The 18,795-nt window shown below is 39.9% G+C and overlaps 1 protein-coding gene across 4 annotated transcripts; it reads left to right on the top strand.

The window, feature by feature from the left end:
• Positions 1-865: 865 nt before the first annotated feature.
• On the top strand, positions 866-18,546 carry LOC116710842 (transcription initiation factor TFIID subunit 4-like). 4 transcript variants are annotated; one of them, XM_032550101.1, is made up of 15 exons: positions 866-2,828; positions 3,138-3,271; positions 3,349-3,468; positions 4,270-4,359; positions 4,908-5,030; positions 5,154-5,243; positions 5,366-5,581; positions 7,522-7,663; positions 7,770-7,875; positions 8,928-9,100; positions 9,181-9,311; positions 11,412-11,537; positions 13,623-13,679; positions 13,787-13,909; positions 17,144-18,546. In XM_032550101.1, exons 1-15 carry the CDS (start codon positions 2,072-2,074, stop codon positions 17,306-17,308), a joined length of 2,553 nt encoding a protein of 850 aa, XP_032405992.1. In that variant the 5' UTR covers positions 866-2,071; the 3' UTR covers positions 17,309-18,546. The 4 variants fall into 4 exon arrangements, with proteins under 4 accessions (XP_032405992.1, XP_032405993.1, XP_032405990.1 ...); XM_032550102.1 differs by having other exon boundaries at positions 874-2,828; positions 8,931-9,100; XM_032550099.1 differs by having other exon boundaries at positions 881-2,828; positions 11,409-11,537.
• The last annotated feature ends 249 nt before the right edge of the window (positions 18,547-18,795 follow it).

The raw sequence follows: 18,795 nt of genomic DNA, 5'->3' as shown, positions 1-18,795 counted from the left end.
TTTTTAATACTCTGGTATATAGCCTCATATATATATATATACATACATACAGTACATACACACACACACAAATACACACATATATATATATATATATATATATATATATATATATATATATATATATATATATATAGCAGCATTAATCGGCAAAACAAATATCTAGTCAAATTTGAAACACTTAACAGCTCTAAAATGTCCTTACAACCTACATTCCCTTGATGTTTTATGAATACCCCTTGATCCCAAGAGGCATTTGCAGCAATTAAAACCTTGAACTTTCACATGCACTCACTATGTGGTGGTTATATGTGTATGTGTATATGTACAGTATACATACATCTATGTATATATACATATATATATATATATATATATGTTTGTCCATATATATGTAGATATCACTGTAAATATCAAATTTTTTTATGTTTGTATTGTATATTTCTTACGATGTTTGCAATGTGAGAAACTGTGGTGACACTATATATATTAGATACATTTATTTCAAAACACTGTTGTCTCGAGTAAACAGGATGCCAGTTAATTGTTAATTGGATTAATTGTGTCGTGATTTTATGATACATAGAAAGTATCTTTTTAGCTTTAATTACGAAACCATAGTCATCCATATTGATGAAGATTTTTATTAATTTCAAGAGTTTTCATTTACTTTTTTACTTCTGCTTAAAGTATCTAAAAAGAAGCTACATTTAAAAAGTCAGAATCTTTTTCCTGAGTCAGCGAAGTACTGCTGAGCCCAATGGAGGAGAAAAAGTTGTTCTACTACTGTACTAAGCATAGATTTGAGTTACTTCCTCCACTAAACGGTTGACTCCATCCAACTCATTGCACTAACAGGGTGTGAAATATGTCTGCAATCACTCACTAAAACAAACTTCTGTGGGAAATACACTACGTGATTTTCTCAAGAGTGTCTTGCCCCAGCTGCAAAAAGGTTCTACATTATTTTTTCAATAAATAATTGAAAACTTATGCAGCTGACAACGCTTTTTTTTCCAAGGCAGGGCTAAGTACCCAAAGGTTCAAGATCTTAAAAACGCCCCTGGATGCAGATAAAAACACATATTATAATTTACTAATAAGGGATTGTTAGATTATTATTAATGCTTTAAAACATGAATATAACAACATTTATTGTTGTGTATAAAAGTCAGCGCAGAGCGTTTAGTCTTAGCTACAAAGCTCAAGACTAAACAGTCATTTTTTAAAAGGGTGGGGCGTCTTTATACGTCTCTGTACAACCGAAACCTCATTTCGCTGCAGCCATCTTGCCCGGTGCATCCAGCGTGAATAAACTCTGAAATTTGAACATTAAGCTTGCAGCAAACCTGGGTATTTATCCACCAAAGGTCACAGGATTGAATTCTGAAAAGGATTATCTGTAGTTTAAGACAAAGTATGGTTTCTAGTATGAAAAAATTCGGTGAAAACATATCGTCCCGGTGAGATGCTATACCCTCTTCCACTTCTCCCAGAATGACAGCTGAAGCCATTGGTACCGCCTTTTAGCAGACGGAGCAGCCAATCACCGCTCAGAGAGCTCCCCGGTCTGTGGACTTTCGGCCGTTGTGCGCAGGCGCACGTCAGTTAGTAAGTACCTCACTTTTCACAAGCTCGCAGGAGTGCGAAGATGGCGGTTGGCCCCAGTCTGCTGGATGAACTCTTTTCACAGACGGGGGAGAATAAAGCGGTAGTTTGCCATCCTCCACGGTCTGTAGAGTCACAGCTGTCCTTGTTTATTAGTTTGAGTTGGCACGAGGCAGCCGTTAATTACATGGTTATAGTTCCGGGACGGGGGGGTAGCTCGAGCTAATGTCCAGCTGGGACTTGGTCAAGACGGTTGCTAAAGCAGGTACGCCGTAACTACTAATATTGTTTTCCGTACTTGTTCTCTGGGAACAAACGAGAAGCAAGCGCCGGAGTCTGCAGAGAAAAGCAACAGACGTACAGTAGTCTTCCCCCATCACATTCGAGCGTGTGTTACTCCCGGTTAAACTAGTTGAAGTGCAGAGGGGGGGTCTCCGCTTAGCGAGTTCCCAATGGTTCAGCCATGGACGCATCGACAGGGAGCACCGACACCAAAAGGGGACACGAGCCGGGAAACCCACTTGTTGTCGGTGACGGTATAAGTTTTCCCCCTAACCAACCGGGGAAAGTGGCCTCATACTCTGTGCAGACTTTTAATGGGAGCCAAACTATGAACTCTCACAATTCAGGAAGCGTTGCCCCTCTGGAGGGGGCGAAAGCGACAAGTGGCACTGGTAACAACAACAGCAGCAGCAGCAGCACTGTGATATCAGCCGCGGCTGTCAGCACCGGAGCAGTGCTGTCAAAAGGGCTGACCGGCGTCTCGTTGCCCCCCTCGTCAAACAGTGTCATTCAGACGCCGCTAATGAATTCGGACGGTGTTTCTGCTGCGAGCCAAGCAGCAGGACCCACGGTGACGCTTGTCAGGCCGCCTATGCAAACAGCCGGGTCGGGCACAACTTTGAACGGCAGCAGTACCGCGAGTCCCGCCGCGGCTGCTAATGCAACGAGTCAGACGGGCACTGGCACGCAAAATCCGCCGGTAAACAGTGGGCAGCCCGTCAGCGCAGGTTCGCACATCATTAAAGCAGAGCCGCCAACAATGATAATCCAGTCAGCACCACAGCCAGCTGCCGCCGCCCCCAGCTCCATCAGTGCTCCCAGACCTCTTGGCATGTCAGCCGCAGGTGCGCCCGGGATCACGACCCAGATGCTGGCTCCGAGGCTCCCACAGGCCTCTCCGGGACAGCCCAGTGTACACAACATCCAGATACCCCCGGGTAAGTGAGGTTGAGCTGTCTTTTAGCGTTTTATAAGTTATTGCAAGTTTAAACAGAAAACTTATTATGTAAGTTTACCAAATATATGAACTGCAACTATAACGCTTGTCTTTAAAATAAACACATGAAATAATAATAACACTATAATAATACTTTATTTGTATAAAGAAATGTTACAAAGTGCTTCACAAAATACAAAAATAAAAAAATCAGTGAAGCAGCCTGTCATAATTCACACAAAAATAAAGCATAAGATGCCTTTTTAAGTGTTTTGCTGTCGCTCTCACTCAGCTTTCTGATTCGCTTCAGGTATGGTGCTTGTGCGCAGCGAGAGTGGGCAGCTGTTGGTGATTCCTCAGCAGACTCTGGCCCAAATGCAAGCGCAGGCGCAGGGAGGCATGGCACCTCGGACCGCCACGCCAACAAATATGTCTGTGGCACAGGTACCGTTAGTGAAGGAAACTGAAGAAACTGTAAAACCTTCTAGTTGTTAGTCTGTAATTGCTTCTTTTTTTTTTAGGCTCCTGGAACCACAATCATCAGCCGACAAGTTTCTCCGGGTGCCATCATCCGACCAGGCTGTCCGCCCCCAGTATCACTCGCTGCGACCACTGCTCTTCACAGAGCGCCTATCCTGCCGGTGTGTAGATGCTCTCTACGCACAGAACTCTGCAAACGTGTTCTCTTTTAATGATATGGTGCTTTAAAATTTGATTTATATTGTGTATTATAATCCCCAGGCTCCTCTGACTGTGTTTCATTAGATGTTTAAGACTTGGAGAAACTGGACTTAATGGGGTTATTGTGAAGGCAGTTGGTCGAATTTAATGTAAAGGTTATCAACGTAAAAATGGATAAATACAAATGCAATTTAGGCTTTCATTTGTAAATAAATGTAAAATCCATTATCGGTTTCCTTCCGTTTAACGATAATGCAGTACTATGTGTTGTGAAAAATACATTATTGAAAATGACAAAAAAGGAAAATGTCAGGAAATGTGGATACTTTACTAATGTATTATGCACCGTTTAAGCAAACCTAAGCTCTTAATGTGTATTTACATAATTATGCATATTTATTATGCATTCTATCCAATAGAAATTATTGCTATGTACAATGCATGGCTCAAAACTGCTAATTTGCATTCTGCTTTTGCATTGATACAATTGCTGTGAATACATACATATTTATGTAATTATTGCATAATTACATAAATATTACGTAATGCAACACAAGGCTGCGGTGGGGTTTTCCCCAGAAACAAAATTGCGAAGAAAAAAACATGTCTGGTTTGCTCTGTGGAGCATTTTACCTGCTGTGCTGCTAACAAAATATATTTCTAACCAACTGGGACTTCAAAGTTGTGAGGTTGTCCTCTACAGGCTTTCATTCCGATAAATTTCTTAAGATACATGTTTGTTTGTTTTTGTCTCTTCCCAGAGCTCTGTAGGGGCCACAGTGCCAGGACTGGCCCCTAGAACGCTCACTCCAACACCTGGGACCACCGTTACCTCTGTAACTGTGAGCAAGGTAAGAAGTGCTCACTTCAAACACTTCTTTCAAAAGGGCTCATAGGGGCGGTAGTCCAGAGCTCCAATTTTCTTTGGGGGGGGGTAAGGAGTTGCACAAATTTTTATTTTTATTTTTTATAAATGCATGTGTTTTACAACCATTTACTGTACGTAAGAGTCATACATCAAGTGAGTTGTGATAATAATTTGGGCTTTTCTTTATGAATATAAACAGCACTCAAGTATTAGCAAATGATGAAATAATAGCATTTTTTTGTTTTTTTGGGCAACAACATGGAGCTACTGGTCAATTGACGAATTAAATCCACCATCATCATTTGGTATCATCAATTTATAAATACGACTGCCTATTAATGCACTGTAATTTTCATTAGCAAAAGAACTTTTCTTTTAGTGGATAGTGCACCAAAACGGTTTCCAGCCCAAAAGGCCCACATCCGTGTAAATCCAGTCATGCACACTGATTATTTTGTCCTGTGACGTACACCGTTGTTATTTTGAGTCTTCAGACTTGTTTAAAATGCGGATCGTCTCTGTTTGCCATAGGAGACAATGGAGAATGTAAAGAAATGCAAGAACTTCCTGTCTACACTGATCAAGCTGGCATCCAGCGGGAAACAGTCCACAGAGACTGCAGCAACTGTGAGGGAGCTGGTCAAAGACCTGCTGGTGAGTGTGCCTCATACAGTGATATTTACATTTGCAATTGTAAAAAAATCCCCCGAGACACTAACAAAGTAAGAAAGTATATTCACGTAAATGTAAACCCTTCGATTTTTGCTGTTTTCCCAGGAAGACAAGCTGGAAGCTGAAGAGTTCACCAGCAGATTGTACAAAGAGCTTAATTCCTCACCCCAACCATACCTAGTGCCTTTCCTGAAGGTGAGAACGCCCATGTATTTCTGTCACGTTCAAACCTTTCAGCCAGCAGCAGCACACTTTAAGGTTGTTACTATGCTACGGCTGCACCTTAAATAATTTGCCTACTTTTATTAATTTGGTAGAGAAGCCTTCCAGCCTTGAGGCAGCTCACCCCAGACTCGGCAGCTTTCATCCAGCAGAGTCAGCTTACTCAGCCGGCCTCAGTGGCCGTCTCCTCCACCTCAGCCATGTCCACCACGGTGGTCCTGGGCAGCCCTGGCCCCCGCCTCACGACTCCACCACCAGGCAGCAGAGCCCAACTTCAGCAAACAGTCAGTCAAGGACAGACTACGTCACTGGTAACAATGCACAGCATTAATCTCAGTGTTTCATAGCGATTACAGCGTAAAACCTGAAGAAAGTCATTCCACACTATGACACTATGATTTAATATTCAGTCATAGCCGTAAGAGTGTCGGCAAAAAAATGTCATGTTCGATCTCCTCGCCTTTCGTGCCAAAATTTGTGCTTTTGAAAATACTCAGTTGGCATAAAAAATCTTAGTTTATCATTATTAAAAGTGTAAAAATATAAAATAGCTAATGATAAAAACAAAATAGTCACATTTTTCTAGAAAAAAAGAGCCCTAAATCGTTTCAGAGCCAAAGCATTAAGTGTCTCATGTTTGTGTAAATGAAAAAAAAGCATGTAACTTCTCAAATCTTCAAGATTCTTGTATTGCAGTCCGAGCTCAAGCAAAGGGCCACATTGGTCCAACGGTCACACTTTGAACACTTTATTAACTCATTTATTAACTCATTAGCTTTATTAACTCATTATCTTCAAACACCTCCAGCTGTAAACTGTAAATGCATTTCTCCAGTGCAAGAGAAACTAATCTCTTTCTTCAATCTGAAAAAGCCAGCAGGATAATGAATAAACTTTGACCGCAGTTGACCTTTTTTTTTTTTTTTTTTTTTCAAACTCCCAGGAGTGGTTTTTGTCTCACAGGCTAAACGTCTCTGCTCCTATTTTTCCTGTCGGGATGAAAAGCTTCTGGCAGAACTTCAGATGATTTCTTTGAGGACACTGAAAACATAACTCATATTTTTAAGATATTGAAACATTATCAGTTTGAATTCCTAAAAAAAGGCTTTAGTGAGAATGGATGCTGAAACAAAAAAAACCCTACACTCGATTAAAATTATTTTATTAATATTTCCAAAAATGTCAGCTGATTTTATTCATGTGTGAGCTCTAAAATGAGTGATTTTCAACATGTAGGTCCCGACAGTCCAAATCGGCCGAATCTTAAATAAAAATGAATGCAAACTTCAAGTAGAGGAGCATCCTAATGAACCGGAGCAATGTAACTACAGCTTGCTACAGTTGATTATTTTACACTATAATAATCTGCACCGGTGTTAAATCTAGGATGCCGCCATCTAAATGTTTCCCCATTTTAGAAACATTGTTGAATGTGATATTTTCTATGTTCAACTTGTGTTTTGTGCTCGTCTTCACCGCTCGGCTTTAATGAAACCGTTTTTCCCTGAAGCCGTTCTTTCCATCGTCTCGAATCAAGCCGAGTTAAACAGGCCACACAAAAAGAAGGGGAGGGGGGGTGGAGAACAGTTAGTTTTATTGAGAGTGGTCGGTGCACTGCTGGGGGGGGGGGGAAAGAAGTGGACTACAAAAATAATGTATGGCAAATCTCTACTCATCACTCTATAAGCATCTGATGGGTCCAGAATTACAATTGTGTATTTTTTTAAATGTTATTTGTTAAGTAGTTTTGAAAGGTAAAGGTGTATAGCACATTTTCAGCAACAAGGCGATACAAAGTGCTTTACAGGAATTAAAAGGAAATACAGGCAAAATAACAAACCAAAAGAAAGAGCAAAAGAAGAAAAGGTATCTAATGTTGATCTAAAGTATGTAAACTAGGTGCTCCTGTTCAGGGTTGTTAAGTATCATCTGGTCTAATTCCATTTCTAGGTCGGAAGAACAGGAGTCTATAGAGTGGTCTAATAATGTTGATCCAAAGTATCTAAATTAGATAAACTATATACTCTTATTCAGGGTTGGTAGATAGGTATAAGTAAGTATCCTCTGGTTTTATTTCATTTTCTGGGTTGGAAGAATAGGAGTCTAAAGCGTAGTTACTGAGGTAGTTTTTCTGGATTCTAAGTTTGAAATGGGGAGGAAAAACACCACATGCTTTTGCCCTGTGCGTTGCATGGAATCAATAGCTGCCATTTAATCTGGTTATAATGTGTGAGTATTAAATCCCCCTCAGGTTCTCCAGCCTCAGCAGCAAAGAGCAATGCTGAGACCTCAGGTAACTCTACCAACCGCCCCCATGATGGCTCTGCGGAATCAAACCCCGGGTCGCATCATGGTGGGACAGCAGCAAGTGCAGCTTAAGGAGCTGCAACCAGGTGAGGCGTCACCCTGACAACGCCATTGTTTTGTTTCTGTGTCCTTCTGCGTCCACGTAGTTTATTCTGTCATTTCCCCTCCCCCTCCCCGCTACCCACATTGCAGCGGTTCAACTGAGACCCGAGGTGGCACTTGTTTCCAGGCAAGTCTCCGCCGTCGCCTTGACGCAGGCACAGAAGAACAAGCTGAAAGAAGCGGGTGGCACTTTCAAGTGAGACTCTTCATCTCTTTTTCTGCTGCTGGTACCGTGCCTTGCGAAAAGCACAGATGCCCTTTGAGCATTTTCAAAAAAGTGTCGAGTCACAACCCACAAATTATTATTTGGGATTTGGTCCTAAAACGAAAAGGCACCGACAGTCATAAGATTTGACTTCTTCAGGCATTAGAAACTCTTTTTTTTTTTAATTCATCACCCAAACTCTTTTATTGAATCAGTCTTACACAGAAGTTGGTAAGGTTTTCAAGCTGGAATACAAAGATGAACCCAAAGTGATAGAACACGACAGACCCAGCTGTTTCACGTCATAGGCCAACATGAATGACATGAAATGGGGCACATTTGTAAAGTCGAAGGAAAAATATACATGTTTCAGAATTATCTCTGTAAATGAAAATCTGAAATGTCTCTCACACATTTCTATTTAGCCTCCTTCATTACTTTTCACTCATTATTGCATTTGAAACTTTTAAATTATTGTCCAGAAACCAACAGCCGTAGGAAAAGCATGTATCGATCCTCCTTTTTTTTTGTATGTTTCATGTTTTTTTTTTTGTTTGTTTTAAAGTAAAAATAAAACGATTGTTCGTTAAAATAACCAAAAATTTTCTAATGCAGGTCTTCATTAAACATTTTTAAATTGTCTGTACATAAACAAGTTTTAGTCTATAACTGTTTTGTATTTAGCTTCATTCATCTTCCTATCAACTTTGACCGATTTGAAGAAAAACATTCCCACAGCATGATCCTGCCACCACCATGCTTAGTAAAGGGGGCTGACTTTTTGAATGCTAACCCGCATTTAATTTGCCTTCAAGGTCAAAATTATATACTACCGTATCACATTAAATCTAAATAAAATACACTACAAAGTTTCCAATCGGCATACATAACTCTGCACTCGCCGTCATAAACAGTTCTGTCTTAATATAATTTTGTGAAGAGAGATGAATGTAAAATTATTGCAGAAAAAGCAAATAAGTCTTGCCGAACAACAACGTTGACTGTCAGATACTGTAACCACAACACGTCTGCTTCTGCATCAGCAGAGATGACGACGACATCAACGACGTGGCCTCCATGGCGGGAGTGAACCTATCAGAGGAGAGTGCTAACATCCTGGCAACTAACTCCGGACTCGTCGGCGCGGTGACGCATTCCTGCAAGGACGAGGCCTTCCTCTCCTACACCTTGCTGCAGAGGAGAATGCTGCAGATCGGTGCGGCTCTAGTCCTTCCTGACCGTACGAGACCCTCCGATCGGTCAGTCTCTCACTGCACCGTTTGTTTCGTCCTCCAGGTATGAAGTATGGCGTTACGGAGCTCGGCACCGAAGTGGTGAATTACGTCTCTCACGCCACCCAGCAGCGACTTCTGAACTTACTTGAAAAAGTCTCCCATGTAGCCCAGCAGAAAAACATCAACTTCAAGGTTTGTTGATGAATTACACCAAGTCAAGCTTATTAGCATTTCATCAACAAGGCAGCTCAAAGTGTCTTATATCAGTGGTCCCCAACCCCCGGGCTGCAGACCGGTACCGGTCCGTGGACCAATTGGTACTGGGCCGCGCAAGAAATAATTAAATATTTCCGTTTTATGTATTATTTGAGTCTGGAGGAGCTTTTATTTTGAAAATCCTTTAACCAGATTCTCTCGGTTACGTCTTGCGCGCCAACATTGAGCCACAAGCAGCAAAATGAGTTAGAAACAGATCAGATGTCTTTGAAAAGTTTCTTTGCGAAGGCGAAAAGGCCCAGAGAAGAGACAGGAGAATGGATTTATCCCGGCAGGTGATTCCCACATTCCAAGCCCCCTCTGCATGATATGGTGACCGGCTCGTTAATGAGGGAACGAACCCTTCAAACTGCTTCGCTACTTAGAGACCAAGCACCCTGTGCATAAGCAACACTTCGGGTGTCATTGTCTCTCATCACTCCGAGATGGGATCGTCTCGTTGCAGAGAAACGAGCTCAGGGCTCCCATTAGTCGTTATCGTAAGTTAAATTTTCACAAAAGTAAAATGTTTGTTTTTGTGGCACATCTGTATCTTATTTTGAAGGGATATGTAAATGTTACCATAGTGACCAGAGTCAGAGCGTTAGGGCAGCGGTCAAGACTAGAGGAGAGGAGTGGAGCTTGTCAGTTTTAGTTCTGGTTCACACGACACGATTTAAGGATTATCGGCCGATTTTCCAAACCTCTGTGACCACAGAGAACTGATAAAGGTACAACAGGTTCGATCGGTTCGTGTGTCCAGCCACACAGCAGGAGCAACACACCACACACGAACCGATTAAACTCACGAACATTCAGTAAAACCCCCAACATAACATACGTGAGTTTAGAATAATCAAACACGGATGACGATGTAGAAGCAGTAGTGATAGTTTGTGGCTCATTTTAAGTGATAAAAGACGTAACAAAAAGAAAAGGCGTTTGATAAAAGACGGCGGGAGCAGCAGCTCTGTTTGCTGCACTATGATTTGGAGGTGAGTTATGTTTTTCGTAGTTAATATTTTTAACTGAATAAACATAACCACATATAATAAACATATATAAAAATGACCTTTACATATAGTAATAAACATTTACACACCGCCTCCGATGTCCACCGGACTCTCAGTTGCCATGTCAACTGTATGGTATTCCCCTCCGTTCTTACGTCACCACACTTTCTGACTTTCTATCATAATATAGAACCAATTATGAAACATAACCATTACATTTTGTCAGATGCCATCATCAAAATCACCATTACACATAAAAAATGTTGATCAGTGTTCCATTTACCATTAATCAAAAGTAACTTTAAACAGGTGGTTTTTTGGCCTTGATTTAAAGGAACTCAGTTTGTTCAACATTAGTGGGGCATAGAAGCTTAATGCTGCATCTCCACCAGATTTCTTAAAGGGACAGCTTCTTTGAGCTTCCCCTTTAAGACAGCTCTTCAAAAACATACTGGGAGTGTTGCCTTCATTCTTTCATGCTTGTTAGAGAAATCCTTTAATCTCCCATGGCAACCATTTAGTTGTACAAAGCGCCTGGATGGACCTAGCCGTCCCTCCTCAGAGACGCTGGTTCCGAGCTGCCGCTTCACAGATCAGCCCTCCCCTGTGACTTTCTCACTCAGCTCCTTCAGACTAGTCAGCAGCAATTAGCAAACACCTGTTGGAACTGCTGAGCTCATTACATAAGCTCCTTCTCAGTGCAACGCTGATAAAAAGGTTGTTAAAGGGTTAAAAGAGGCTGTTGACCATGTTGTGGTCAACTGTTGACCATGTTGGAGCCATGTTGTGATGACTTCCTGAAGGAGGAGTTTCAGAAAGAGCAGGATCTTCTTAAAGAGAAGGAGGCCCAATTTCAAGGTGTTAAATTAAGTCTTTTTTTTTCTTTTACATGACTGAAGGCAGCACAGTTACTTGATTGTGCCATAAATGGAAAAAAAACATAATACGGCTTTAAAATGATTACCAGTAAGTTCAACATTGACTTCTTCTGATGTAGCATTGTATCGATGCCGTCTTTTAGCAGGAGGACGACAGCTACGAGCAGAGCAGTGACGTTCGGACTCAGCTGAAGTTCTTTGAGCAGCTCGACCAGCTGGAGAAGCAGCGGAAGGAAGAGCAGGAGAGGGAGATCCTGCTGAAGGCAGCTAAGGTACGCCATCATGAATCTATCGCTTTCCTTCATTAACACACGTGTGCCTTTTGTTGCCTATTACAGTTTTGTGTTCACCATAAACAGCTGTCTTACATGTTTTGCCTACATCCGACATTTTAGTCACTCAACAGCTTTTCAGTTGACTCGAGAGCGCCGTACGGTTTGACCCCAGGGTCAGCTGGGATTGATTTATGACTCGCCAGCAGCGAGCCCGCTGTCAGCAAGCGTCCTAATTGGTATTTGGGTTGAATTTCTAACATCAGATTTAACCACATGACATTAAATAGGTAATGATCCATAGATTTTAGTTTGTTGAAGCCAGAATGTGTAAAAGCTCGCTGACGCTATAAGAGTAAGCTTGAAGAAAACAAACCCTCTCTGTGTTTCAAAGTTTACATTTGAAGACTTCTGGTTGTTGCTGTTTTGTTAAGAACGACTTCAACTGTCCAGGGTTTCTGTGGGGACTTAAAGTCTGAAACTGAGTCAGAGCCCTTAGTTTTAGGGCTTTAGGACTTTACGTTCGAAGTCGTAAATCCCTGCTCTTGATTACTGGCTTATTGTAGTTTGTTGGTGAATTTAAATCCCAACATGCTACTTTTGTTAACCAATAGGAGCTCCTTTGTCATGAGGAATGTGTGCATTTAATAAGGTTTAGCTTGGTCACAGGGTTTTAAATTGTTGGTTATATTCATGGTCAGTAACAGCTTTGAAGCTTACTGTACATGAACATATCCCACTGTATTATTGAAACATTAATTTATTTAGGTAAAAAGTGAAACCTGTATTATATCTATTCGTTATTCAAACAGTGATGTGTTTGAACTGGTTTTTTTTCTATTAATTTTGATGATTGTTGCTTACAGCTAATGAAAATCCAGTTTCACAGAAAATTAAAAAGGACCAAATAAAAAGAATTTCTAATAGAGATTCATAGGGATGCGACTAACAATTATTTTAGTAATCAATTATTCTGACGATTAATCTGATTTTAAAAAATTAAAATGGGCCCATGCTACAGATTTTTTATTTTACACTAGAAATACATTAAAGGATGCCAATAAACAAATAGTTCCGTTTTTCAATAAGAACATAAACATTTTATTGCCTAAAATGAAAATGAGGTTTACTAAATGATTCCTTTAGTAAATTTGAACCGGATGATGCTAAAGCTTTACCACTTGAGGTATAACTATTAATCGAATACTAAATTAGTTGACGATTATTGATTAATTGGTTCAGCCCTACAGGTATATCCATATACTGCAGTCTAAAGTTCAGCTCATAGTTATCTGTACACCTGGCCTATTTTGTTTTTACATGACTGTCATAATACTCAGAGAGTTGTTTCTGATAGAAATCGAGGCAGCCATCTCTCAAAAGGGAATTTAACAATGTAAAAAGGACTATCAATCTAAAAATATATAAATTTTGTGTTTTTTTTGTGTTTTTTTTTTAACATTTTGATAAAACAAACATAATTTCAAATACTATGAAAAGTCTTGTCTGTAATCAGGACAATCTTTCTGATAATCTCTAATTTGTTGGTATTTACAGTATTAATTTGTGGCGATACGCTCTAACTTTTTTATTGTTGTTGTTGAAAGGCCTCTTTGCCATAACCCTAATCTCCACAAATTCTCAATCATGCTTAAGTCGATCAAAGTGACTTCAGAAATGAAACCTGTTATTGCCATCATTTAGCACATACTGTATGTCTGCTTGTTTGTCGTGTTACATTTCTGTCTTTACCATAAACAGTCGACTTAACACATGTTCTGCCTACAACTGTGACTCCGCTGAGGTTAGATTTAACAAGTGGTTTTAAGTGGTGCAACACGTCAAACTCTTGATTATTTAATAAGAGCTTTTAATTGACACCACTTGCCTTTTATTTATCTTGTGCAAAAATAAGTGGATTTTTTTTGCCTGTTTTTTAAAAAAATTTTTTTTTAGTTATTGCACGGTTACATAAGCAGTGTCTTACTCTTTATGCTTCGCTGTTGACATCAAACTGCAATCGAAGTGCCTTAAATAAGCAACTGGACTTTGGATAAACGACTCTTCTTCGTGTCGGCCTTTCAGTCCCGCGCGCGGCAAGAGGATCCGGAGCAGCTGCGTCTGAAACAGAAGGCGAAAGAGGTACGAGTTGAGGCGGAGCACGGTCTGCAGGTCTCTCTGTCACGTTTACGACTGATTCAGTTTAAGGTGAGTGTGTGTGTGGGTGTGTGTGTGTGTGTGTTGTCCAGATGCAGCAGCAGGAGCTGGCTCAGATGAGACAGAGGGAGGCCAACCTGACTGCTTTGGCAGCCATTGGCCCCAGGAAGAAGAAGAAGAACCTGGACTCTCCATCCTCATCTGCTTCAGCTGAGGTAACAATGAAGACGATAATTAATGTTTGCACGATTTATGCCTGTGCACCTGCAGCAGCCGTGGCCGGATGCATTAGGTTTCTGGGTCATCTCTCTCTCTGTCTGTCTGTTTTTTTTTTTTTCCAACCTGTCCTGTTTTTATTACCGCAACATCAGGGAAAAACACAAAAGGATTAGTTGGAAAATACTCTGTAATTGCATGTTTTGGTTGTTATTTGACAGCACAACTCAGCCATAATTTATCTTTTCACACAGTGCCTCGCAACAAATATTTAGAGCATCTAAACTTTTTCTCAAAGTCAAAAGCTTTTATGCTTTTAAAAATATCTACTAAACAAAAAGTGTCACATAATTGACATTGATGATTGTAAAAATGATGCATGGCTTTCGGTTGCAAGTCTTTTGAGGTATGTTTCCTTTAGTCTTTAAAATCTGGAGCCTTTTAGAGGACTTTGTATGCGTTTTTTAAAAAACAGACGTCTTTTTGCCCGTAATTCAAAATGACCAGATTTATGGATTGGACAAATGCAGCTCCTCCAGAGTTATATTGGCCCATCTGACTTCTTCTCTGATTAATATTTCCCTTGCCCAGACTTGTCAGTTTAGGTGGACAATCAAGTTTTGATACATTTGTGAACTTAAAAAATCATTTCGCCTACCATTTACAATTATGTCCAATTTTGTGTTGGCCTATCATAATTCTGTCACGATAGCAAATTTTGCTGGACCATAAATTATGCCAGAAAGTGTCACGATAAACAATAACATTGTCATTTTGAGAACATTTTCAACTAATATAATAATAATACTGACATACTAATGCAAGGACACCATCTCAAAAATCAAGAACATTCGAAAAAATATTAATCATTCCTCTTGGACAGGGAAAACAAAAGAGCCAAGTAGAATTTTTATATGGAAAAAAAGTGCAAACTAAATACTTCATAGTGGATGTCAAATGTTTCCAGTGTTTTTCAAAATGGCGGCTTTTCAACAATATTAAAAGGGAAGTGTCTTTTTAAAGATTATTGTCCAAGTTGAAATGATCAAGCTCATTTTTAATTTAGCGTGTGATGAATTGATTTATTGCTTGTCGTGACAAGATCACCCCATCACAAACTAAAATAAAAAAAAAAAAATCACACTGAAGTTTGAGGTTGTAATGTGATTAAAACGTTTAAAAAAAGAGATATGAATACTTTAGCAAGGCACTGGTATCAACAGATCCTTCCTGGGAGTCACTGAGTGTATTTATAGCGGCAGTTTGAAACATTCTTTTTGTTAATGGTTACAAATGTTAGCGGCGAGAGTCGAGCCTGCTTCCCGGTGGCTGTGTTGGGGATAGAAAGCTGAATTTGTCAGCAGCTGTCACCGGCAGTTCTCACCAACTGCTCTGCGTCTCGAGCAGAGAAACGTGCAGAGTGTCGCCTCTCATTAGGTCAAGCAGAGTTCTGTTCTCACTGCAACCGTCGGCTGATTCCTGTAAACACACGTCGCATTATAACAAGTTCGATTAAAGTACGTCTAATGAAATGACACATTCATTTTAGACTTTCATCCTTTATTCTCCCTGTTCTTGTGAAGGAAAACTTTTTTTCAATCTTTTTTTGGAGGAAACTGTTCACTGGCCTTTGAGAATTTGCCCTTTCTGCTGCTTTTAGTGCAGCTTAAAGTTACAGCTAACGCTTTATGGCATACTTGGCAATATTCACATTGACTTTTCACCTCGCACTAAAAGGCGTTTAAACATACCTTTTTTTAAATTACCTTCTATCTCCTTTAAATGGTTTTACTTCTGCTTTGCCAACATAATCGTTCGTTTTGATTGAGCTAACGGTCTTTATGAGCTCCCTCGCTCATCGCTGATCAGTGTAATCTGCTTGTCTTTGGACCGTGGGTGGAATCTGGAAGAGAAGTGTGCTCAGAAGAACATGCAGGCTCAAACCCAGGGAAAGCTCCGGCCATATGGTGCTTTCTGTCCAAACACTCAGTTTGCTCTCTGATGCTCAATTGTACTGAGTAAAAGCTGGAAAAAGCAGAGTATCAGGAAAAAAGTTCAACTTTTTTTGTCACTCATTTTAGAAAGTGGGACTCATGTATTACATGGATCTGTTACACATAGAGTAAAACATTTTATGCCTTTTTTTTCATGTAATTTTGATGATTATGGCTAACTGATGATGAGAATCTAAGAAGCAATAGCTGTGTTTCCATTACAAATGTGCGCAAAACTTTGTCAATATTCTGCTAATGTAACAAAAAACGCTGTTGTCTTCTCAGTCTTTTCCGTCAGTAGTAACAACCTGTTGTTTGCGTGACTCGTGTGATGCCAAAAAAGTGTTTGCAGGACTGGAGTTTGACACCTGTGCCTTAGATAATTCCAAAGTCTTGGAAAAGTATTCATACTGTTTGAACTTTTCCACATTTTGTCACTTTACAATCCTATGAGACCTAAATACAGGTTTCTTGGTCGATATAAAAATTCCTAAATGAAGAATTAACACCAAAATTGTGCATCAGTCCAAACCAAACAACATCCACAGTAAAACTTTTTGGTGGCAGCATCATTTTCAGGGGACAAAATAAGCTGTTATACAAACCAGGGTGTCTACTCATCCTTAAAAAGTCTTAAATTGATGTATCTAAAATGAAGGCCTTAAAATCTCTTAGAAAAACGTAATATGGTCTTTAATATACTAGTCACGTGTCTTAAATTGTGTCTTAGCAGCAGGATTAAATCTCAGGCAAAAGTTTGAGTTAGGCTCAGACATCTTCTTTGCTTCACTGTTGAGGCTACTGGTAACTCACAGCTAATGTACACTTGCTAGCTAGCTAGCTTTTTGCATCCGTTATGGGTAAGTGGAAATTTACCACCAAATGGACGATGTTCGTACATTTCTGTTGAGATACAGGCCTTGCGATACAGTCTTAAAAAGTCTTAAATTTGAGTCGGCAGAAACCCTGCAAGTTGTACACCGACTGCTTTACATTGCATCAAAGTGTCATATTTTAAATGTTATCCAATGAAAAGACATAAGGTATGTACAAAAATGTAGTGGGTGTACTCACTTTTGTAGCACACTTTTTCCATTCACTGCACAGTTATGCACTAGTACGTTTGTAGTTGTCACTACACTAGTGTCACTAGTACATCACTAAACGCGGAGACGTTGTCATGCGCCGTCAGGATCAACTCACCGTTTCCTTCTTCCTTAACTTTTCCACATCTTTCAGGGATCCGGAACAGGCTCGTCTCTACCCGGCACCGCTGGTTCCTCCGGCTCCAGACTCACTCGGCAGCGCATCACGCGTGTCAATCTCAGGGACCTGCTCTTCTGCCTGGAGAACGAGAGATTTACCAGTCACTCTCATTTCCTCTACAAGGGCTTTCTCAAATAGCCTTGATGTTAGAGAGAGAGAGAGAGAGAGAGTAGAACTAGAGGGGAAAGAGGGAGCGACGTGAGTTGAGAGACCAAAACGCTCCCACTTGAAAATGACTCCTTTGGGTAAAAAGGAGAGGAGATGATCTATTTGGTGAATTTAAAGGTTCTTTAGGTTCACCTGCTATCATAAAATACAATCGTAGCCATACTGGAAGGCCTCTCTACCTCTCTCCTCAAGCGATGCCTCTTTTCCTTCAGAGCAGTCGTTCACTAATGCCCCTTTATCTGCCCTGTTAAAACCTCCTTTTCTTTCAAGATGGTGCAAAAGTAAAACGTGTTTTATGAAGGTTTTATTTTGTGTGAACAAAAGACATAATGTACAACTGTGCACTGTATCATAGTTTGGTTTATTTTCTGAATATTCGTATGCAAGCTAGGCTTTAAAGCTATGAAAATCACTTGTGTTAGACAACCGGTTTGTTTATGTTTTTCCTTTGTTTCTTGAATGATGATCTCGTTCTAGTTTTTGTTGATTTTTAGTTTGAACTCCAAACTGTGTAACCTGCTGAGTTGCCTTCCTAACTTTGAATAAGCCATACAACCAATTCTCACACAATTAACCCTGCTGTAAGCTCACTCTGTTCATCTCCATTACCTTGCGGCATATTTAAAATTTACGTCGTATTTATTTACTAAAAATTAAAGTTTAAATTAATGTTTAGCTATTTATTTATTATGTGACGCTTCAAGTGTCTCCTATTGCTTAAAGCTGAAAAAATAAAATAAAATAAAAAGTACATCCACAACAGGATATGTTTGAAATGACATTTTAGATTTCAGATGCTTAGAGTTGGGTGTTCTTTATGTTAATCTATCCTTTCGATTTAAACTTACAATTTCCAATACTAATAGTTTTTCAGGCTTCTAACCTTTGTTGCTATACCAAACTTCTTCTTCTTCTTCTTCTTCTCCTCCTGCAATCTATTTCTGTTGCCTCCCAACACACATTTTTACTCCTGTTGCAAGCTGACAGCGGTAATGTCACATTACTGCTTTGTTGTGCTACTGGACAGCCCTTTAGGTCTTTAGCGTGTTTGTCTTAAGAAACTAGAGTTTCTTCTTGTATATTTGTAAATGTTTCATCTAAAGTTTTACATACGGTTTTGTATAGAATTTAAAATTTACGCCTACTGCATCAAGAAAATCTAAATTTCTCTATTGAAAAGTTTGAATAAAGGATGATTTTACATATTCCATGTATTGATGATTTTTGCTTTGCTTTTCACCAGGGGGCAGCATCTAAGTATGTGCTGCATGTCTACACGGACTTATGGTGTATTTAATAGCATGAGAATCAGCACTAGCAAGCTACCGGACGGAGATAGTAGCTTTTCATAGGTTTACATGTTGGTTTGTGAACGCTTATGCCATTCTACTCGCAGCATTGCAGTTGTTAAGAGCACACTTGTAAGACAATACACTATTTATCTGTTTATTTCAGTT

This window comes from Xiphophorus hellerii, chromosome 20 (assembly GCF_003331165.1).
Source record: "Xiphophorus hellerii strain 12219 chromosome 20, Xiphophorus_hellerii-4.1, whole genome shotgun sequence".
Lineage (NCBI taxonomy): Eukaryota > Metazoa > Chordata > Actinopteri > Cyprinodontiformes > Poeciliidae > Xiphophorus > Xiphophorus hellerii.
Note: the sequence above shows the minus strand (reverse complement) of the source record. Positions and strands in the feature narration are given on the sequence as shown.